Source organism: Anser anser, assembly GCF_964211835.1.
Source record: "Anser anser genome assembly, chromosome: 16".
In the NCBI taxonomy this organism is placed as follows: Eukaryota; Metazoa; Chordata; class Aves; order Anseriformes; family Anatidae; genus Anser; species Anser anser.
Genome location: NC_139737.1, coordinates 3,902,490 through 3,926,107, shown reverse-complemented (window position 1 = coordinate 3,926,107; position 23,618 = coordinate 3,902,490). Strand labels below are relative to the sequence as shown.

Genomic DNA, 23,618 nt, shown 5'->3' with positions numbered 1-23,618 from the left:
ACTATGGCAATATGCACTAAAAATTTTATCTGTACTACAACAGCCAACATACAGCTACAGGGCACTTAAGAACTGACGGTAACAAAACAGACTTCAGTTAGTGCTATCAATACAATATATACTAAATATCTTGACCTCCTACCTGTCTGAAGTTGATTCAGTTGAATTTGTTGAGGAGTAGTAAGCATAATACGACTATGTGGTTGCCGCAACGCTACCATCGGTGTCTGTGTCAACGTTACCTGTGGAGGCCTTATCAATGTCCCTGCTTTTTGAGACTGTTGGATAACCTGCAGATAAGTAGAAAGAAGAACTGTGAACAATCTGAAACAACTAAGGCTAAGAATCTGGTGGGAAGAAAAAAGCCTAACAATAAACTTGTAAATTGTTATCATCTTAACACATCTGTTCATTGATCTAGAATCAGCACATTTTAAGGTATTTGAGTTTCTTTAGACAATTTATTACTCAGTGGAAAACTAATCCACTTTCTGTGATACAAAAAAAGCCTTACTGCTATTAAAAAAAAAAAAAACTATAATCACAACAATCCTGGTAAAAGTTCTACCTGTGGTTTCTATATTAGATATAGAAATATATATAGCGTTCAATTTCTATTCCTTCCCTAGGTCCCTAACCCCTTGCTATAATGCCTAGGCTATAAAGACCATAAAACTGATAAGATCCCCAATTTTCTTTCAAGTTAAGTAAAAAGTATTTATGAACTGACAAAAGCAATCTCTTCTTTTCATCTTATATAAAAATTTCTGGACAGAGAAGCTCAGATGAATGGCAAATGTTCTACAGGCAACGTTCATGTACTAAGTAGCAAGAAACCCTAGCCATTTAATAACATGTATTAATACATATCCTAGAAATAGCTTGTGTGCAGACACTGCTTTGTTATGAGAACAGGAAAAAAGGCGATGCACATTATAATAGTCTTATATGGTTTTCATTAAGGTTTACATGCAGGCCTAAGAAACTTCTTTTCTTTCCTCTTTTGGGGTAATTTGTTGTTAGACTTATGAAATGGGAAGTGAAAAATGCTCCGTAACACTGCTCTCATGGGATGCAGTGATTGAGAAAATCTGTCAATATTTCTTGGTAAAACAGGAAATACAGTACTTTAATCGTGAATGGATTTTAAATTATACCTTTTTTCTTCTTAGTAGCTCTCTTCTCTAAAAAGGTTAAAGATCCGACTGAGGTAAACAACCAATTTGTGAAGCAAACTCACTGCATTCTGAAAAAACAACTGTGCAGTAACAGCTGACGCGCTTCAACTTACGTACCAGTGGTGTAGACTGCCCTTGTTTACTAACACCAACTTGTGTAGGCTGAGTTAGGCTGATTACAGGTTGTTGGAGAGTACTCGTTACAGTTGCAGTCGCCTTCCCTGCTGTGCGCTGAACCGACGGGCTTAGCATCACTGCCGTAAGTGCAGTTGTTGCTTGCGTTGTTGGCTGCTGCTGTTGACTTTGCTGAATGAAAGCTGCAGAGTCCGGTGTTAACTGTCTCAAGGCAGGTAAACTCCTCTGAAAAGAGGAAGGGAAAGAATTTGCTTGAGTATCTTAATGCTAGATCACAGAAGAAAACATTAATCATAAAAAGCAATGCGTTTAACGTCAGTGTGCTGCACTGGTCTGCATGGACATCTACATCAGAAGAGAAAATGTGACAGCAGCACACAGAAATACCATGCCACTTCACGTTTAAAGCTAGACAGAGCAACAGGACCTTTAGTTGTGGAAACTTGGGCATCAGGCATCTAAGTTACCGAGCCCATCTGGAACCCTTGGTACATATTTAACAGTCTAAGCTCATGCTGCCTCACTTGACTGCATGTACCAACCTATGAGATGCGATGGCTTAGAAGACTGCAGAGTTTTACTGAATTCTTACATTAGTTACTTACAGTAACAATTTTTGTCCTTGTGAACAACTCACGTATGAACAAGTATTTAAGAATCCAGAAGCATCAAAACACACCTACAGCTATATCCCTTAATCATACATTAGTCAAGCAGAGTTATACTCTTACCATGAAGTGCTGATGTGCCTTCTCTGATTTTTCAGATGTTAAATGTTTCAGAATAAACATTATTTTGAGATGTGTCGAATTACTATACAATTTAGGACAAATGGTGTTTATTATTGAGAGATGACAAATTTCCTATTTATCCATATGAATATATAGTATATAGCAGAGGCATAAGAGCATGAGTTTGTCCAGAAGGTACAGTTTTCTGTATCATTCAATCCCTACTTTTTTTTTTTTTTTTAAGAGACTAAAGAGATGATAATAAATCAATTCATAGGCTTGGTGCTATGGAAAGAAAAAGCTTGCAAGTAATAGAAAGACGACCCACACTTTTCAGATTTCTTAAAGTAGCTATGATTTGACACTAGTAGAAATATTATTGGTTGTGCCAATGAATCATGCTAACAAACCTTTGGAACCAAGAGACAGAAATACTGTTTTAAGGGAGCAGAAGTCTAACCAGGCACCATTTAAAATTTCCATCTACATCATCTCAGAATTCCATCTGTACTGGTAAAAGATGAGCTTGTGCTCAGTGCTGCAGGCAGATAAGCACAGTTATACGTGAGGACTTGTGAACACAAGTTACCTTCAGGAAAGGCACAAGGTAAGGTTGAGGTGAAGAATTAAGTTCTCTGTAGAGCCTACTGGTGAAGTCTTCTGCTTCAATTTTTCCATCCTTCAGAACAGAAAAGCAAAATAAATGAACTTGCAAAAATTACCTTTTACATTTATTCAACTCCAAGCAAAAAAAAATAAGTCTTAGCAATCTACAGAAAATAAGCAGTTTTATCATCCCCCACTAATTTTAGTTATCAAGTTTTATCATAGCAATGATTTTTGAATGCAGTTTTAAGACGTCAGCCACAGAGAATTATCAAGAGCTATCAACTGCTCTGAACAGCCTGGCAGCCCCATCTCTGGTGTTCTCTTTTCCAAAGTACCATAGCTCCTCCATTTCAAATAATTAAAGGTGTGCCCATCATATACTAAGGTGGCATATCACTCACAAAACTAGTTTTATATTCCTCTTAGGAGAGGATGTTTTGACTTTTGGTCTTGTGACCACCTCTGGTTATCTCATGATAACATCCAGAATACACAGCTCTGCCTTAAATTAAAGGCTGCTCACAACCAGGCTAAGCAGTATTACTATTCATTCTATAAATATTAAGTACGTCAAGCTTTAACATTAGCTTCAGGTAATATTATTTACTATTATTTTGTAAAAGTTTGTGGTTTCCTACACTAAGCTATTCTACTAGCTACACTGTCTTTCCTGATATTTCATAATTCATATTTTTATTCATTGCTTTATCAATAAAAACCATAGAATTTAAAAAGAGTCATCATTTATATAATTTGCACTTAAATTTAACTCGCATAGGTCCATTACAATAAGTTAACAGATGTCATGGTTAAGTTTTCATGCATGAATATGAGCAGCAACATCTGATTTACAAGCTTTAAAGGAAAATATATGCATATATTTTAATTCAGAAAAAGCAGTGTTTGGTTTATCTCACATTTTAGAAACTTCCTCCTCATCATAAACACTCAGTCATATGAACTTTCCTTACCAGCAGGTTCTGTACCAATTCTTTCACGTTAGCCGCAGTCTCTGAAGACTGTTTTCCAGATGATGCCAGTTTTATTAACGTGGATAGAAAGTTTTTGCATTTCTTCACATTTTCCATAGTTTCCTGATGGAGGTGGGCAGGGGGAGTAGAAGGGAAACAGAAGGGATAATAAATTCTTTGTAATAAATACTCTGACCTGAATTCTGAGAAATAAAGTCCTTCTCTAGTTCATCACTGAATAATATTTATTAATTCAGTTCCCTGAATTAAAAAAAGTGTTCACACTTTGTAAGTTATATGGTCCTGCCAAAAGTTTACTGTTTTCCCAAGACCATTAGGTAACAGAACTCTTACATCTTTACTACTCTCCACCCAGATCAGTGCCTGTGTGTGTATATGTGTATAGATATACATACATGGTTGTAATAAAAGGGTTTTTTAATGCACTCAGTATCTTACTGTGGCAGCAGTGGAGGTTGCTGTCGTTCCTTGCACTGTTCTCTGAGGAGTTCCAGTTTGTACAGCTGTTGCTGTCCCCAATGTAGTTGTTTGTGCAGTACCACCCAGAACAATCTGAGGCTGCAGAAAATACAAACATAAGATTATTATACTTGGAATGTACCTGATTGTTTCCTATCAAACCATCAAATTAACCAAGCCATAGGGCAGTGGGCATCTTCTTTCACAGCTCCTATAAAAAAGAAGTTGCTCATCTACTATCTGTTGCAGTGGAAAGAAAGAGCCACCAGATGGCACAAAACACTACACATTCAAAACTGAAATGGCAAAAGTTGATTAACAATTGCAGGATTTTTGGTTACTCAATAAAATCGCAAAATAATACCACAAACATACCCTTGTACTCTGTTGTTTCACAACAAGATTAAAAAAAGCACTACGTTTCTGTCAATGCAATAACTATTTTTGCCTGTTTCCATAAATGCCACTTTCAAAAGGAGACTTTTTTAAAAGGCACAATGAGCACAAAAGCTTTGGTATTCTCTAGGTCTTTTTGATGAACAACAGGACAAAACATTTTTCTACTTTCATAGACAAGGTGGTAATTGAAGGTAGGAATACCACCTTTAAAGAAACAACACTGTAAACAAGAACTTTTCAGACGTGCAGTCCCACTCAGCCTTCCAACACATTCTAATTACTAATGACAACCCAATCAGAGAAACAATAATTCTTATCAAGCTAAAGCTAGCTCACAGAACTTTAACAATTTATTTGTAAACTTGCTCTTTAATACAAATATACATAAAGAAAAAGGCTCCAGTGGTGCCAAAGGTAACTTTCATTGGTATTTGGGAGACGGAAAAGGAGATAAGGTTTTAACATGTCACATCCTTTTGTAATAAGGATAAATGAAGACCACGATATGCCCGTTACAGGAAAAAAAAACATGCAGATGGAATGATTTTTTCCTCCAGTACAACAGCAGTGTAGATGAGTGAGACTCGGATACGTTAACTCTTAGACTTGGAAAGACCACTGGCATAGGCAAAGGATCTGAGAGGGAAAAAGGTTAACAGGGTGCACAGCAAAACCTGCATGTATTAAATGAAAACTCTTGAATCCTCTCTACTCCAAGGATGAAGAAAGCACAATTATATCATTAGGCAACAGCAATCACATCGTATTGTTGCCTGGAAGTCAAAGGGAGAATTTCACACTTCTGCACTGCGTCTTAAACTTGGTATTCCCCTTCCTCCCCCTCAAATAAAAAAAAATCAACACGGAAGCCTTTCATTAATACAGGCTGATCAATTAGAAGAGACCTCGCCATGCTAAGACATCATGATTTGTCCTAGTGCTATTGGAATCTCCACAAGTACACAAACCAAAGCACAAATTCAGAAGAGCGAGAAGGCTTGTGGAAGAGAAGGCTACCAGGGCAAGTTTTTGTTTGTTGTTTTGTTTGTAATTGTAAATTTTGTTGCGGGATTTGGAGGACTTCAGATCCATCATAGGATTACTGCCAAAGCTCCAAATCTAAAGGAAAATAGTGTCACTTTTTTGAGGGAGAAGGCATAAAAGTTACTTTATTTTGGCCAGTTCTGCAATTATAAAAACTTAGAGCAGGACACCTTTACATACATATATATGCAGATAGGTATAATATGAAAAAAAAAACATTAAAAATCATATATATTTTTTTTTATATCCTCATCCAAAATCTGAAGTAAATTAGGATCTGCAAATGTTTTAGAAAGGATAATCCATACGATATTTCTTCCATGCACTAAGCTTCCAATTATAACTCCTGTATTTCTGGCAGTTTCAGGGCTTTCACCTTATCTTAACAAGTGAGGTACCTCAGGCACACCTTCCATTTCTGCAGACTTACTTGCACAACAGGAGGACGCTGTAGCGTTGTGGTGGGTTGCACTGTTGTTTGAGCCTGAGACACTTGCTTGATAATAGTAGTTGGTGTCACCTGTCGTGCAATAATAGACGTTCCCGGAGCCTAGGGAGAGAGAAGAAAAAGAAAAAAAAAAACACATGGTAGTTCCTAAATTGAAATATAATCTACCGATCCCTTATTAACCATATTTGGTCTTGAATGGTTTTATTGATATAAAGAAGTTTTAAACTTAATGCCATGCATACAAGTAAGAATATTTTTGATGAAGGCCAGCCAAACTGTAACAGATTCAGAACAAAACTCAATGCCTATTCCACATGGGAAAGTCTGTATATTACCCATTTCATCAGTGACTTCTTCACATCACTAACAACACATGTTGTTTTCCAGTGTATTCTTTTCAGCTAAAACCTTTTTTTTTTTTTTAATTGCTGCAAATCACTGAACAAACCTGCACTGTCGATATCTGTACTGGAGGAGCACTGGTAGGGGTAGCAGGACGAGGAGTCATAGTATTCTGAGGCTGAGACTGGGCATGTGCCTGTGCTTGCATCTGCGCCAAGGCTTGTTGAGGGATCATCAGCAACTGCCCGTTCTCACTACGCACAAGGACCATGCCTGGTAAAAAAGAAATTAGTCAAGAAACATACTGTCCTTTTCCAATGTGAAAGAACACATTTTTTCAGTTTATCCAAGTTGGATATGTTAGCGGAATGAATGCACTGTTGAAGTACTACACAGCCAGCAAAAGTAGTTTGGAATAAAAGCAAAATACCCCGATGTGTTACCATATTCTGTACAGAATAGCTTAGCTGCAGAAGGACTCTTTATTCATCAAAATGCTCTGCATGGTGTGCATCAGCACACACGAGTCACATCCCTCCCGACCAAACATCTCATGAGAGTAGAGGTTAAAGTTAGTAATCACATAAAAATTGCTCCTCTTTTTTTTAGTAAAAGATGTTTTATTTAGCACAGCAACTAAAATAAAATCTTCCCGTTAAGCAAGACTCCTGTTATTTTTTGAGAAATTAAAATCAAACTAGGTTTCACCAGCAACAGGAACACAATTGTCTAAGTTCTAAATTAATTTCCCTGTAACAAATTTAGTAATGAAAGCGGTTATAAAATCATAATTTTTCTCATGTGCATCTGCAACAGACTGCACTGTGCCATGTTACACCCCAAAAGGGAAATAAAACGGAGAGGGAAACGAGGCAGCCGTTCCCTGCTCAGTCACTCCGATCGATGCACTTAACCCCACCGGATAGCTCCAGGGAACCAGACCCGACCAGGCAGATTTTCAGATGCCAGTCTCTTTCTAGAAGCACATACAACATCGGGATCGGGACAACATGAACTTTTTCACGGGTTCATTCATTCCTCATGTCTCAGTCAGTCTGTGAGAGCCTCAGGAATTCGTGAGCTCCGAATAAGCCACCCAAAGAAACAAACTGGGCACCCAAAACTTGTTAGCCTGTTTGAGCAACAACCTACAGGAGGAGACTTCACCACGAAAATGAAGAGGCACTACAGAAACCAGACATTTTTAGTTGTTAATCAGCGGATAAAAAACCTATACATGCTCCCCAACAATACGTGGAGATAGATCTCTTCTCTAGAATCGCATAGCATGACTACCACAAAAGAATCAAGCTTTCATTTGGTTTTCTAGTTGGAGCGCTGAAAAGTCTACAGACAGAGCCTTAAAAAGTTTGCTTGGATGGTTTGAAAATTAGCGTTCAGCTACAAAATCCATATACTGATTTTAACAAATATGAGATCAAAAGGAAAACATTATTATATTAGTATTACACAGATGTTAGTTTACATCAAAATTTACATCAAAAAGCTCATTTACATCAAAAAGGTAAATTTCTATCACAGCTTGTTTAGAAGCGTTAAGGTGGGAGCACTACGTGCTGCAGACAAGAGCTGTATCTAGAAGCAAATATTCTGAAGTTGTCTTTCTGAAGGAGTGGTGGAGGGGCAAAATCTTTATAATCTTTAAGACTGCAGAAGTAAATAGACTGAAGTTTAGCTGTCATGCCTGGAAAACCATGCCACCACAAAAAGTAAGGTCTTTTTTCCTGTGACTTATGTCAAGAGATGCATTTTAATTACAACAGCAAAGCCACGCATCACCAGCACAGCTTACAAGAACTTTTATAACCTCAGAGCTTGCTCCTCTCTGCTGTTCATTAGAACCACCACTACATTCTCACCAACAGCCTCACAACACAGGAACAGGGCTACCAACACACATACAGAAAAAAAAAGAGAGAAATTCAGTAGTTTAAAGCCTAAGAAGTGACTTGCTAGCATGCCAAGCTCATCCTTGCACAAAAAGAACTTGGCAATAATCTCCCAATGTGCAAACATGAAATCTTAGGTGATGAATTCTTGTTGCCCAATTTTGTCACCTTTCTTAATAATCAGCTGAAGAAACTGAACACCGCATCAGTGGAAATCTCCAATATTATTATAACTGAAGACATGAGGACAGTGTAAGTCTGACTAGAGGGGCTATTTTCAGGACAACGTCAAATATTTAATCTGGCTGATTACCGTTTAGTTTCTAGCAAATCAAAAGGTCGAGCACAATTATACGGCTTCACTTAAAGAAGCCCTGAAACGCACGCAAGTATATTGACATCCGTAGGAAACTTTTTTCCTTAAACACCACAATTTTGGGGTTCCCTACAACATTGAAGGGCTAACACACCACTCAAGTTCTTTAGGGGAGTTTTCTTTAGGGGAGTTGTGTATTTCCTCCTTCCAGAAGCCCAGCGTAACAGATACCAACTTGAGATAAGCACCAAACCAAAGGTGACCACCGCTGCAGGGCAAGCACCGTGCCAGGACCGCGAGATGCTCTCCCTGAGCTCCATGCAAAGTAGGAGCATGCCTACACGGTAACACAGCTCAGCCGCTGACACAGGTGAAAAGCGTGTTAGCGTAAACCTTACAAAACATACCAAGGAAATTCAGGTTTTGGCAGTCGACAGACAAAACAATCAGCTATAATCGAAGCCTTGGCTCTGGGCACTGCCCTGTCAGATGTCTAACTACGGCAAGTCTGAATCTTCGCTCAAGTCCTGAAGTCCTAATAGAAAAAGTAATTCATGCACAGCTACATCCATATCTGTCCCCGTTTAAATAGCTCTTTTATACTGCGCTCCTGTTTGATACGCAGTTATTTTCAATTTATACAGTTTCTAATATATCTTTAAGTTAGGGTCTACCGCTGACAGATAAATTGCTGTGCGCACTTCACCGGCTACATGTAAGCGCAGAGACAATTACAAGCAGCAGACCAGCCTTGCATAAGCTTTAATCACAGCGCGATGATTTCACACATTTCACCTGCTTGAAATCGTGTCTTGTTGGAATAGAGATAATTTCAAAAAAGGTGTAAGAATTTAGATCAAGATGAACTTTGTTTGTGACACTTTCGTGCAGAAATTCATCCGTAATACAATGAGGGCGACTGATTTCTGACTGACCACTTCGCATCTCTCCGACCTTGCTGGCAATTTTTAAAAGGGAGCTGGAGACACCTTCACTTGTGAAGGAAATATATATATCTTTTCAGTTCCAAAAACGTATATTTTAAATATTGATATACAGAGAAATACCATAAATCTCATACTCCAAAGCATAAGGGTACAAATGCTGTGTGAACCGGACCAGAAACGACCAGCAGGTACTAGACGACAGCTAGAACTGTACCCAGGTACTTCACTTCTCCATTAAATGCAGCATCACATTTACATAAGAATGAGAAATACCTTTTGTTTCAAGTTTACAATCCAGGTTTTTGTTCCCCAAGAGGCTGAATTGCTATTTCAGGCCAATCAGTTAACAAAGATCATTGCAGATGTTCTATTAGAAAGAAGTGACAATAAAATCCCTGCACATATTAAATATCTGTTTTTTTTCCTAGAAAGTCTAATAATATGTACTACAAAAATCATATTCGCTATTAAAAATGCAAACATTCTAGCATTCTTTCCAAGGCCCTCATTAAAAAACTAATTAAAATTAAAATTAATTACTATTTTTGTTAGAAGTTTGAGGCTTAACAGAATCCTGAAAGAGGCTCCTATTTTAGTTTGAATTAAACAATTCATCACGGCTCCAAATGAAGCATTAGCAAAATTGAGTTAGATTTCTCCTTACATCGAGAAGGATTTGTCCTCCTAACTAGTTCAATGGTCATCTCACGTACTCTCGTTGCAGAGAACTTTCCAGATCTTGCTAATTTTCAAGAAACCTTTTGGGTAGAAAAGTTCATTATTATATAGCATAGCGACATGACTCTACATTGAGTCTTCTTTGCCTCTTGCTATTTGTATTTTATTTGCTAATGGCATTTCTTTTTTCAAAAGGGTTTTGTTCTTTTTTTTCTTAAATTAATGGAAGTTGTAAAATCATGCAGTGGAATAAAATGTGAAGAGCTCTGCCCATACGGCATGTCAGAAAAACACAAACCAGGCTTTCTTTTAATGCCCTCCCCTTCCTTTGAAAGATGTCGTGCCTTAGCAAAGGCTAAAGGAAAAAAAAATCCATATCAGAATAATAAAGGCAGAAAAATCAAAAGTGATCTCGTAGCTGTTACAGACCACCCTGGGTAACTCCCGAGACATGCAGCTTCTCTCTTGCAGGGAACCTCTACATTTGAGAGAACCAGAGACGCTTCCTCCAGTAAACCTAGAAAGCTAGATTAACAACACGTACAAGAGCTGGAATGACAGAATTCAAACTTCCAGCAGGTACAGCAGGCATCTGCAGGTTATGGCCCTGAGGAGCTGCAGGGTCCAGCAAACCGTCACCCCGACGAGCACACCCAGCAGACGCAGCCAGGTGTCAGCCCGGCTCAGAGCAAGCGATGCTCTGCTCAGGGACTACTCACACACCAGGCGACGTGCTGAAACGGCAGCACGCACCCAGCACGAGGACCACAGGAAGGAATGCCCACGCTCGTCACACCCGCATGAAGGACTGAAACTCTTCGGTAGCTGTGAAATAGAAAACCTACGAAGTATCCTATCAGATCAACAGCATTTCTGATACTGAACTGAAGAACAAATAGGTTGAAACTTAGAGATTTTGCTCTTTACCCACAGTACAGCCCATGGTCTGATCCAGACCCGTTCGGAACCATCATTAATGAATGTAGACTTTTAATAAGGTGGGGTTTTTTTTTGTAGCTGAGACAGACACAGAGGAGTTAATGGATGTATGCTCTTGAAATCACATGGAAAATATGTTTTTCCAGTCTTCTGAGGAAATTCTCTGAGATTCTGTTCTCAAAACAAAAAGGGAACTGAACTTTACCTCCAGGAAAAGGAAAAGAAAAACCACACGCACACTTAGGCTCAGGGAGCACTGTTAGACAGCACAGCATCACCTTCAATGCACAGCGCCCGTGTTCAGAAAAGACATCCAAGCCCCAAAGAATAACTAGAGGATTGGTAGTTCAGGTGCAGGAAATCAAAGTTCGAACAAATATCTCTAGAAAAGAAGGTTATTGATCGTGAAGTCCATTGGAACCTGACAAATCTTCAAATCCTATCCAGATTTGCCCGGAAATTTCACTAAAGAGGTTATCTTAATGCCAAAGCAGTGCCCACAGCTCTCAGGCACATACTCAGTTACAAACTCTGACCTGGAATAAAAATCTGACAGTAATTGTAAATGGGCAGTGCCGTATTAGCAGAAGAAAGCTTTATAATAGTATCGGTATCCTTTCTATATTGTCAGAAGAGATTCTGTTGCAATGAAGAGGAAAGCAAGTGTCCGTAAGGGTATGCAAGTTGATAACAGACACACCACAGACACCCTAAGAAGCAGGGGGGTGAGTCAGTGCTCTTTAGGTGACTTGATCAAGCTGCACAGAGACCCTGGAATGACAAAACCTTTACGAAAGGAAGAAGTTTTTAAGATTTTCCCAATATAAAAAAGGTGGCAGAAAAGTGGATAGACAGCTGGAGCAAAGGATCGCTGCCTGTAGAAACCTCAGGGAGAGCACTGAGCAGCAGTTACACGTATGACAGTGGCCCCTCTTACAGGGAGGGAAGGATAGCCTGGTGCTGCCACCAACGCTAACTCCCCTCGTGATAACTAGCCTGCCTATACAAGTTCTCACTCTACAGCAATAAAAAGCCAGTAAAAGAGGGACGACCCTACCGAAGCTGACTAGTGTAGGCTACGAGTCTGCAAGCTCCTGACAGCTCTGTGACAATCTCAGTAAGCAAAGGAGGCCTCCCCTCGCACAGGACAACTTTAGACAGGTTTGGAATTACTTATGTAAGTCAAAGAAGAGCTGCTGCAATAAACCAGCAGACACACAGCACTCGTGAAGGACCATGTACACACCAGTTCATGAGAAGTATCGGTTACAAACATGACGAACAGCACAGACTTTCAATGGCAACACAGCCGTGGGCTGGATTTTACCAGGGATGCGTTATTTTGTACCTGTTGAGAGCTGTGCACCGTCGTTAGATGCACTGTCACTTCTGGCAACCTCCAGGGCTTTATGCTGGCACCAAAACCTTTCACCATCCCTGTCAGTGACTTGGGTGATGGGACAGAAAACACTCATCAAGTCTGCACAGGACAACAACCCGGGGGAGCTCCTGATATGCTACAAGGGAGGGCTGCCTTTAAGGGAGAATTCAACGAGTTAGAGGATTAAGACAATACGAACTTCACAAAGTCTATGGACAACCAAGTCCTGAACCTGGGACAGAGGAACCCCATGCTATAGCACAGGCTGAAAACCAAAGCTCTACAGAAAGAAAACAACACAGGGGTCCTGGTGGACACAAGCTGGACAGGAGTCAGCAGCACGTCCTTGCAGGGAAGGCAGCTAACCACGTACTGGACCGTATTAGCATGCATGTAGCCAGCTTGCTCAGGGAAGTGAGAGTCTCATTAACTGGCGCTTGCAAGGTTGCCTGTGGAATATCTTCAGTTTGGGGCTCCTCAGAGCAGGAGAAATACTGACGAAGTGGAACAAGCACAGCACAGGGGCACTGCAAGGTGAGGGTGCTGGAATGGGCCCCAGGCAACCTGACCTGGCTTTGAAGTTCACCGTGCTTGGAGCTGAGGTTTAGTTCAAGTGATCTTCAAAGGTCCCTTCCTACCTGAATTATTGCACAACCCCACGAGAGAGTGCCAAGTACTAGCCACAGATTCAAAGGGAAACTGAAAGTCGCTTGGATTCAACATGACATATTGCTGGGGCTGTAAAAACAGGTCAGGACTTCAGCTGAGCTTCCATTAATAAATTTCCGTCCGTTTTTCTGTCGCATACAGACTGTGACAGCAGCTCATCAGGAGGGGAGCATGCCACGAAGCAGAACGGGAGCCCGGACCTCGTAGTGGGGCAGTTTCTCAGCCGCAGCCCAGACCCCTCCTCGTGCCGTGGATTTCCTGGCACGCTGCGGGTAAGGGCACGGGGTGGGGAGCGAACAAAGTTTAGGTGCTCTGAACCCTCAGGCGAGCTGAGCTGCACAACCAACCCGGGAAAACCCTTACTTGAATTTTCTTTCCCAAATCTTCGAGGTGCTCAGCAATCCAAGCTCTTAAGCTTCATGAACAAACTTGGTTGGTTTGTGACATCTGTAAGCGTCTCGGCCCTACAAGCGTTACCGCAGTGCTTAAGCCTGCGCAGCACAAGTCTCAGACCCCACAAAGCAGCTGGCTGAAAACGAACCCACGGCTCGCCGTGCCAGACAGCCTGCAGGAACACAAACCAGCAGCAGTGGCAGGCCTATGACCACAAGGCTGCCAGCAGGTGCTAGAGCTGTCCAGCACACCGAGACCCCGGCCCACGTCCACCCACGCCCTGCACCAGAGCGCCGGGCACCCTACAGCACCGAATGCCGAGGATTTGTGCAGCTGGACCGAGTGCACAGCCATAAGATGCTGCACACACCTTAATGCTGGCTGTTAAATGCTCAGCACCTGCTGGGCTTTAGGTGGAACAAAGCCGGATTTCACCTAGCCACAAAGCCTAAAAGTTTTGGTACCGCTCTGTTTCCCTACAGCACTCCAGTCCTTTTGCCTGTCACTGCTCTCCCCTCGCATCCCATGTGCGCACACAACTTGGACCATAACTGAAATTCTACTTCTTGAGCAGCTGACCTGTGATTATTACTAAGATAGATGAAACAGACCTCAAAAATCACCACGAATCCTGACTACAGCACAAGGAATTTTTTTTTTGTTTGTTTTTAAGATCAAGTACACAAGTCTACATCATGAAAAACTTTTAATAAAAGATTATTTTATAATAACTTTATAATAATAATTTTATAACTCCTTATAAAGAGTTAGGAGACAAAAGCAACTCCATTGCACAGGAAAAGCTTTTATTTACTCCTACTACACAAGAAGTTAGTTTCAAACTACAGAACTTCCCTGTACTCTCCAAGAAGCAAAGTGAACAACTTGTAAGTATTGATTCCAAGAATACAGCGAAAGGGATAATGTCAGGCTGGAATGCCAAAAAGCCACCGTGTTCAACAGGGATCCCATGCAGAGAAATGTTACGGGCTCAGTTGGAAAGGTGTGCGAGTGCTCTGACAAACACCTCTTTTTTTATATGGAAGCATTTGACAGATGCTTCAACACCGATGTGGACTGAAACTCTTTTGACTTTTCTGGAAAGCCGTATTCCTTGAAAGCGTGTTAGCATTCCTTCCTAGTCAAGCATATAGAGGCAGAACAGCAGAGAGCCCTGTCGAACTGCAGCCCGACCATCACACAAATCCGCCTTTCGGCTGATGCAGAAAGAACTAAGAAAGAAAAAACACTACCAGGATCTAAACCAATTACTTTAATTATTGATCTCGAAGCGATGCAGACTTAGCTCCGCTGCTAATTTCAACGTACTCGCATCAAACAATAACACGGCTATACCAGAATCGGATTTGCTTTTGCGAAAGGAAGACACAGAAGAGAGGGTTACTAATTCTTTTGATGCCGTTCTGAAGCAGAGATTTTACAACTCAGCCAGTCTTCCTTTCTGGCCAACAGATTGCCTACACCGAGGTGTACCAACACACGGGAGCTGTTCAAGCACGCAATGAAATGGAAACGGGCGCGCTGCTTTGAATTCACCACTGCCTGCACACAAACGCCTAGCGAGGAACGCTTCAGTAAATGCACATCGCCTTCCTTCTAAAAGCAACACCCTGAAACAACTGAGTACCCCGTGAATGCCCTGCTCTGGGTACACCTTGGTAATTTTGGCAGGGACACGAAGCTTTGCGGATGCTGCCTTTTCACCTGGAGCTGCAGGGACCCCGCGCTGGACGACTCCCCTGACAACCAAGCAGGGCAGCCCCAGTGCAAGCTTTCACTTCCAGTCCTCCTCCGCAGAAGCAGCCTGTGATTTCACGACTCCCGCTGCCGACACAGGAGGTATCCTGCTTTGAGAACACGCCAAACACAATGCCTGCGAGTTCAAATACAAATGATCACCGTGGACATGATGTTGCACGTCACTTGGCCGATAGCAACACTTATTAAATAGCGCTGCTGTTTCGGTTGGGGTATGAACACAAAAATAAAAGTATTTTCACACCTGTAAGCTTGCGCTCGGAACGCGTTTAAGCAAAATGAAGCCTAGTTTTGATTTTACTAACCGTCAAAAGCACAGTCCTGAGTAATGACTAAGCTTAATGACTGGGTATGACTAACACTTATAAATAATTAGTGCCTGCTCTCCCCCTCCCCCACGGAGGGGAGGGAAGGGAAGAAAACCCAACGATACGCTGGAAAAAAAAGGAAGAATGCTAGGAAATAGGAGCTCCAAGTTCGCGGCGTGACCGCTTGCCTCTTTTCCCCGTCCACTCTTTACACCACCGCAAAGCAAACGTGACCACATGGATGTTTGTGAAGGACTAGCAGCCGCTCACACGTTCCTGCAAACTTGTGCAGAGTCCAGCCACTCTGAGCCTTCGTACTCGAGATCTCCTCCACCTCCTCCACCGATCCCTCAGCAAACATGCTTGGGTCACCTCCTCTGCCTCTCGCCACAGGTGCTGCAATTCCTCGGAGCTGCGCTTCTGACTCACAGGCGCGACTGGTCCCACTCGCCGCACCGCCACTTAGCTTAAACGCACCCGATGCTGGCACCGCTGAGAGCCGGGCTACACCTAACCCTCCCTCACCGAGCTGCTTGATTAATAAAGTGAGAGAGGCGTGAAGACAGCCTGCCACAGCCTCGCTGCCCCCCGAGCCGTGTAAGAAGGACGGGGGCTCGGCACCGCAGCTCAGCGCCGAGCTTTTGTTTACTCGCTGCTATCTCCAGCATATTTCGCAGCCGGATCTGCACTGGGTGGCCGCGCAGCACCCAGCACGTGCTTTGCTCTGTGCAGAAGGACTGGGATGGCTTTTAACAGCGTAACTCAGGCAGCGTGTGGTTCTCAGAGCAGGTGGAATAAGCTGGACCACTTTTATAGGCAGGCAGATTCAAGACAAGATCTTACAGCAGCCGTACTAGCCGTGTGAAATAACATCACGCACTGATGCAGATTTTGTGCTGCCAGTTGTCCAGGTACCGGCTGCAATGCATTACTGGGAAAAGAAGTGTTTTAGGAATGCATTTGAAGGAAAAAAGCATCAAAAATAAAGCTAAGTGGTGTTCATAACTTATGGTTCTGATTCATCAACTTATAAATAACTTATATATATTTATAGAGTTCTACACTATCAAGAAGTTACTCGATTTTTCTCAATATACTTTTCTAAATACCACAAAGAGCGTGGCAACAGTCAAGCCTTGCACTAAATCCCGTACAAATACCGAGTAAAAGGACTGTCCCTGGGTAAAAGGATTTACAACCTATTTCTGCACTTTGCTGAGAGTCAGCCCTTTATAATCCAAGTGTAACTTTCTCATCACTAGTAATACAAGTACAGAAAGTCGTATTTTTAAAATGTTATTTCTAACCTGACAAGAGCTCCAGGGCGACAGATTATCTGTCTGTATTTGTACAGGGCCTTAAGAACAGCTCTGCCAAGGCGGTGCTGAGCCTGCTTATATAGATCTCACTGCAGAGCCTGCTCTCAGCTCCCTATAGTTATCACTTCTTTCTTGATTATATATTGATAACCTATACCGTTACATAGCGATGATAATCAACGATTTGTCCTCACCAAAAAAATCTATATTAAAAAACCAGTTAGTTAAAGGCATAAATAAGGCCTCAAGGAGACTTATTTTACCTTAAATATTCCACTAAAGACATACGAAGAAAATTACTCCAAGGCAGGAGGCTTTGTGGTAAAGACTTGGCTCTCGGTTCCTTCAGACTCCCGTGCCTCCAGAAAAAGACCAGCATTTCTGGAAGGAAATTACTACAAAATAGAACTGGGGTAAAAAAATGAGACTAAGCTGAGGTAAAACTGTCCATGAAGGGGAAAAAATAACAATTTGCTCCTGAGGCAGCAGCGTTTTTCTAGGATAACCTATTCGTGTGTCTGTGGTCTCGATGAAAAAGGTCTCATTTAATTTGAAATATGAGTGATCACACAATCTTTACAGCTGTTTAATTACAGCCTCACCTGTATACAGGTTCTGTACTTCTCTCAACGTTTCAGGTGGAAACGGGACCATTTTGCCCCAGTAATTCAGAGTAACAACGTGCAGTACGGACACAACTGTGTCACTGTAAAAGCTGCCTGCTGTATGAACCGTTTCCCTTCTGCTGCCAGGAGGAAACGTGCAGGAGGGGCGATGCAGCAAAGCCATCATCCAGACAAAAAAGGTTGTACAGCTTTTAGGAAGCCTCCATCAGTATAAATAAGCTACAACTTCTTGCGTTCCGTCAAGAACTTCATTAGTTTAAAACCAAACTCAACTCAGGGCATTAACAACTTGTAACAACACTAACACAGCTCCTAAGCATCCGCACAGCCACCGTCTTGTCAAAACAGCAGCGTGCAACCCGTCAGAGATGCGCCGAGGCTTCAGTCCCGACGTGCAGGAGGGAAAGCCTCACAGGTAACACGACTCACGGGCAGGAACATCCCGACAGCGGCCAGGCGCTCACAAATCTCCTGGTAAGCTCTCTGAGCTCGGCCTTCCTTCAGCTTCGTTGTTTGTGATACAAACCGAGCGGCTGTCTGCAAGGTACCACCGAAAACTCCTTCCTATCGCTGCCTTCGGTTGTGGGAAGCACCATTTTCAAAGTTGTGTGTTTTCGTGCAGCTGCTTCGTCACATCTTTTCTCACAAGGGGCAGCACACCTACCAAAAAGTTAGCTCGGCAACGCGTACTGCCTTCCAACTGGCAAAAGCCTTCTTGTTAACATCAAGCAGTGACAGCAAACTCCAGGAGCGGATTCAGACAGATAAATGGAGTTGTAAACATTCATAAAAAGTTTCAACACACCAAACAACCCTGACGAGAGCTGACAAGATGAGTTATTTTCAGGTTAAAATGTTCGTTTCAAGTATTTCTGACAAAAAGTGCATATAGCAGCCAAGAAGTGTTTAACGTGCCCTGTCTGTACGTGGTTTCTATGCCTGCTTCATACCAAAGAGACTCTCATTATTCGTCACAGTTTTGGTTAGAGCAGAGAGCAGGCTTTCCACCAGCCGACCTCTTCTCTTAAAACCCACTCAGGCTACCCCCAGTATTTTAACTGTGCTCCTGAACTCCTTCACACACTTCTTAGGATTTTATTTACATATCATTTCCCGAGACAGAGCAGACAAACAACAGTAAGGATTTTCATACACCGAAGGGTTTCGTTTGAAGAGCGTTTGCATTACCTACTAATTTGTGTCTTATCACATCAGTGTCCAGAGCCGGTATGTTTTCATTTTCAGCTGCTAACTTTGCTGCAGTGCCCTGTATTAGTGACTCGAGTCCCAGGCAGCGCCAAATTTGTGGTCCTCTAACCAAGATGTTGCACTTCACAGTAACTCCAGAGATGGGAAACTCACTCAGCTCACTGAGCGTCCAAACACCATAGAGCTTCCTGCAACAGCAGAGTGCAAAATGCCCCAAAGACACAGTGCGCTCACTTTTACTTAGCTACCAACATCACAACGCTAGTGATACCCCAAGCCCCAGACAGACGGTGACTTGAAGTGTAGATAGATACATAAAATAAATCCAGACGTGCTCTTCTTGCTGGGAACAACAGCATTTTCCGTAACAGAAGTGAACAGTAAGCAAAGCTAATGTCTTTCATAGCTTGGCTTAGAAGAATCACAATTATATTTCCCATTAAATCTCAACATTTAGAGAGACACCTTTATCAGATGTGTACAAACAAAGCATTCATTTGCCTCGTGACATTCGTTGTAACAACAACAGAAATCCTACCGAGCATCTCTCTCATTTTTAGGTTCCTTGGGGTACAAAGCTAAGCACGCAGGATTCCTTAATTATAGAAGTCGCAGCGAGAACTTTCAGCCTGGTGACATATGGCAGATCTGATGTAACAGATTTCAAATAAAGCAGAATGTTCCTTTTGCTGATGCATGATTTGAACATGAAATCCATCCCGCACTCAGACGAGATCCACAGTTACCCTTCAGAGAGCGAGCTACCACTTCGCGCGCCAAGTACAGGACTCCCAAGCTCTAATCTTGGCTCAATATCGATTCCCTCATGGCCTTGGGCAAGTCAGAACTCCTCTCACTCGCTCTTTCCCCCAGCTTTAAAGCAGAGTTCATACTACTTTATTTACCAACCACATGGGCATGTTGCAAGGATCAAGTTCTGTAAAATGCCTTGAAAGTAAAACAGACTACGCGTACTGTAAGAAGTTCCTGTTATCACTTTATGTTAGAGATGTTTTGAACAAAACACAGCCATGCCAACACAATTAATAGGCAAAATATTGGCAGCACGTGCATGATGGAGGGAAGCTCGAATCAGGATATGTTTGAACTCGCTTGATAGTAAGAAATAGAAAGAACGACATTCCACTACTTTGTATTATTTCTTCTGTTCCTTTCTGTATTTCTTAAGACTATGGAAGTTTGTAGACCCCTTATGTGTTTAAATTCCTATTGTCTCTAATTATTTTAGGCACTTCTGGGGTACATTTCAAGTACAGAATAACCTGAAAAATGCCACCTTCAGACTGAAAAAGTGTTTCACAAAGTGTTTACCAAGTGTTTTACAGCGACAAGGTGGTCTGATTCTCCTCAGCCTGACGCCCTTTTCCTATTTCTATCTGCTCTCTTTTGCCTGACAGCCTAGCACCCCAACTCCTTACTGAAGAAAACCGAATTAGTCCTGTACAAATTATTTTTCAGTGATGTCAGCTCCAAAAAGCATCAGTGCTCAAGTTGACAGGACCTGAACACATTTTAAATTAGGCACGTGCTTAGGTACTTTTCCCATCCTAAGGCAGAATAACCAAGGCCTGAGGCATTACCCTTACTGTACAACTGACACAAAGCTAAAAAACGGTAGTTTCTACAAAAGTTAACCCCCCATTTCAAATCAAGTTCAATATCCAGCCTCTCAGGCTGTAAAGAAAACCTTCGAGGTATGAACAGTAGTACGCCATCCTCCAAGGTCTGCTGACGCAGGGCCCCGACGTCCGGACAGCTCTCCTCGCTCCTCGAAAGCACCACCAGGAAGCTGAAACCAACGGCCGGGGCCAACTGCACCAGCACCGTTCGGAGTTCTGGAACACTCAACTTTTCAAACAGCCCCCTGGTTTCCAGGGCTGAGGAACGACCCATCCTGGAGTCACCAAACACACACACAACAGAAAAGGCCCCCACAAAGAAAACGGTGGAGAAGCCTGCTCTCATCCCCCATCGGCAGCTCCTGGCAGATCCAACCGAGTCTTGTAAAAGCGATAAAGAAGTTTTATCATTAGGTACAAAGCAAAACAAGCCTGTGATAGCTGTTCTACTAGAGCTGCAAAATTGCATTACTGCTAATGAGAATGCTGCTCAGGAGCTCTGAAGTTTAAAAAAAAATTACATAAACTATAAAAACAACCTGTCCTATCTTCTATCTTCAAACAGAATTGAGTGTCGCAATCTTGCTTATTCAGGGAAAAAAAACCTTTAGGATCAAACTGGCAATTTTTTTGTGAGTACTAATATTCACTCAGAAGGTAAAAGAAAGAAAAACGGGTACACAGGGAAGTGAAGGTTTCTAGATTTCATCTTCACCTGAGCTAGAAAACTGTCCAAGAGACCTACCAGCTGCATATTGTTCTTAGTGCATACCTGCAGCAATCTCTCCAACCTGCTCCTTTCTCTAAGCAGGCACCTTAAGGGTTGTCAGGAGATGCTTGTACATAAAAATGAAGCGGGAAAGTAGCGACATGAAGCACCTCCACCAAGAACAGAAACCAAATCTTTGAACCCTCAAGTTGACAATAGTGCTAAGGTGATCATATGCTCCTGGACTTTGGTTTTAAAATTGTATCACAGCATTGCAGGAGGAGATAGTATTTTGAAAAGGGATTTTAAAGCACACAAGTTAGTCACTTTACAAGATGATTCTACCACATGTCAGTGATGGTCTCTGATCACTTTATGAACCCCTACATTGCAAAAGATTACTCTTACAGCATAGTCTCAGTTACTTAGAAGATCCAGCAGAAAAGTGTGTCTGTAACAGCAAAACATGGACAACGTTTTAACAAACTCATAAATTTTCCTACCTCTTACCAGGTGATTATACACAACACATTTCGTATTACTGCTTGAAGTACTCCAAAACAAAGAACTGGATCTAATTTATTTTCAGTCCCAATTTCAAAGATGCTGCATCTTCAAAGTAGCATGCATAAAGAGAAGCACCTTTGCGTTACCCCCTCCCTGCTTCCTAGCAAGTTACCTGTCAACATTTCCACGTCTTTGCTATAAAGTTATAAATAAGGTTACTTTTGGACCTTTACTACCCCAATCTGTCCAGCTGGACCATGAAGCTACTGAAGAAAAGACTGAGCAACAGTTCTCTTCCTCATAGATGTCAGTAGTGGGAAACTGTTACAAACGCACAGATGCTCTGAACAGTCCAGTTTCTTTGGGAAACCATATACCAGAATCCTGCAAGGTCACAACAACTTCGTCCTATTAGCAATTCAAACACCTCCGATTTGTTATGTTATTGATATATTTGTTATATGATTTACTTGTTATACAACCACCTTGATGCGATACAAAACATTATTCTAAAAGCAACGTATTTTAGAGAGTGCTGATCAAACTTACCTTCCACATGCTCTTTTTAAGAGAATGTTAGAAACCTCTAGCCAAAGTCCAGGCTAGTAACACTTACTGACATTTTACATTCTGCTTTTCACAAATGAGAAACTGTAACTGTACTTTGGAGGGCCAGAAACAGTGTATCGGGATATGAAAATAACTGTAAAACGTGTGCTGCCTATTGGTCAGACCTTCCACGAGAATTTTCCAGGTGTTTGTAAATAGCAGTGTAAAAAGTGACGTGTTCCGTCTTTAATCTCAAGCTCTTTCATGCACTGAGTCTTACCAATTCCTGTACAGACACACCACTAACTTTTAGGCACAAACTTGTGGATGCAAATGTGGTGCACACAGTAGCTGCACAGCGTACAAGCACTGCAGTTGCAGCTTCACACTGCCAAACTGCCTTTAAAACTCTGGCCTATCACAGTGTAATTCGAAATATGATTTTGAAACCATACTCATCTATTCTGCTTTCACTATGAATGTAGATGAACTCTACTAAAGATTAAAGCAGTTGCATACGGTTAGATTTTTCAGAAGTGCTTAGCCCGTGCACCTGTGAGATGTTGTTAAGAGCTCAGCACCCATCAGTTCTCAAGTTGTTCTTTGCTTCATGCAGAACATTTGCAAAGTTGGCTTCTTTGGCAAAGTATAAAAACGTAAACCAAAAGAATTAAACGCAAAACGTTCCACTAAAAAAAATCCTTTCCAACGTTAAGTCTGTCTTATCATGCAAAAATCTAAGTTCCTATTTCTGTTCAGTCATGAATATATGCTTATATTAAGAGTCATGCTATTCTTTTGAAGTTATAAATATTCTTAAAAGTGTAGGACAGGCAAGAAAAGTGCTTAATAAAAAACCCCAAGTGTTTAGAAACTATATTGCTTTACTTTGATCTATCAAGACCTCCAAAGGAGCAATTCATGGTCCAATTATGCTTAAGGACTGGCAGTGCTGCTTCAATGTGTAACCCATTTCAGTGTGCAATGGTGGTTTGAAAACATCAGCTACCTGGAAAAGAGGTCCCATTGGGCTCCACAGTAGTATTTGTCCCATAATCAGATTTATAATGCAGTATTAGTGAAAATGTACGTATACATGGCAATAGATTGCAAACCTGAAAAATCTTTTGATACACTGTGGCAATAAATAAATAAATAAGGCTCTTCCAGACTATTAACCCACAAGCTTCAAATTAAGCACTAGGAATTCAAGGTCTGTGTTTTAGCGATGTTTTTTAAATTAGCACCACGTCTCAATCAAATTACTCATACAGGGAATAACTCGCTACACAAAAAACGTGGAATATTTATGCCAGTTACAACTCAGATGTACTGAATGCTCGATAGACTTCATCGAGCTACATGGCATCACACGCCATAAATAGCATATTTGACAGAA

The 23,618-nt window shown here is 41.6% G+C and overlaps 1 protein-coding gene across 2 annotated transcripts in view; it reads right to left on the bottom strand.

Annotated features, from left to right (window-relative positions):
• TAF4 (TATA-box binding protein associated factor 4) overlaps window positions 1-23,618 on the bottom strand; it is a 37,710-nt gene that overhangs the window by 9,584 nt on the left and 4,508 nt on the right. For both annotated transcript variants that reach the window (XR_014573018.1, XM_083801441.1), the window contains exons 3-9: window positions 6,447-6,613; window positions 5,978-6,097; window positions 4,084-4,203; window positions 3,625-3,747; window positions 2,634-2,723; window positions 1,296-1,538; window positions 143-290 (exon numbers count right to left, since the gene is read on the bottom strand). Coding sequence is in view for 1 of the 2 variants with exons in the window: in XM_083801441.1 (XP_083657567.1) it covers window positions 143-290; window positions 1,296-1,538; window positions 2,634-2,723; window positions 3,625-3,747; window positions 4,084-4,203; window positions 5,978-6,097; window positions 6,447-6,613 (1,011 nt within the window). In the remaining variant the exon portion in view is untranslated. The remainder of the gene's footprint in view (window positions 1-142; window positions 291-1,295; window positions 1,539-2,633; window positions 2,724-3,624; window positions 3,748-4,083; window positions 4,204-5,977; window positions 6,098-6,446; window positions 6,614-23,618) is intronic.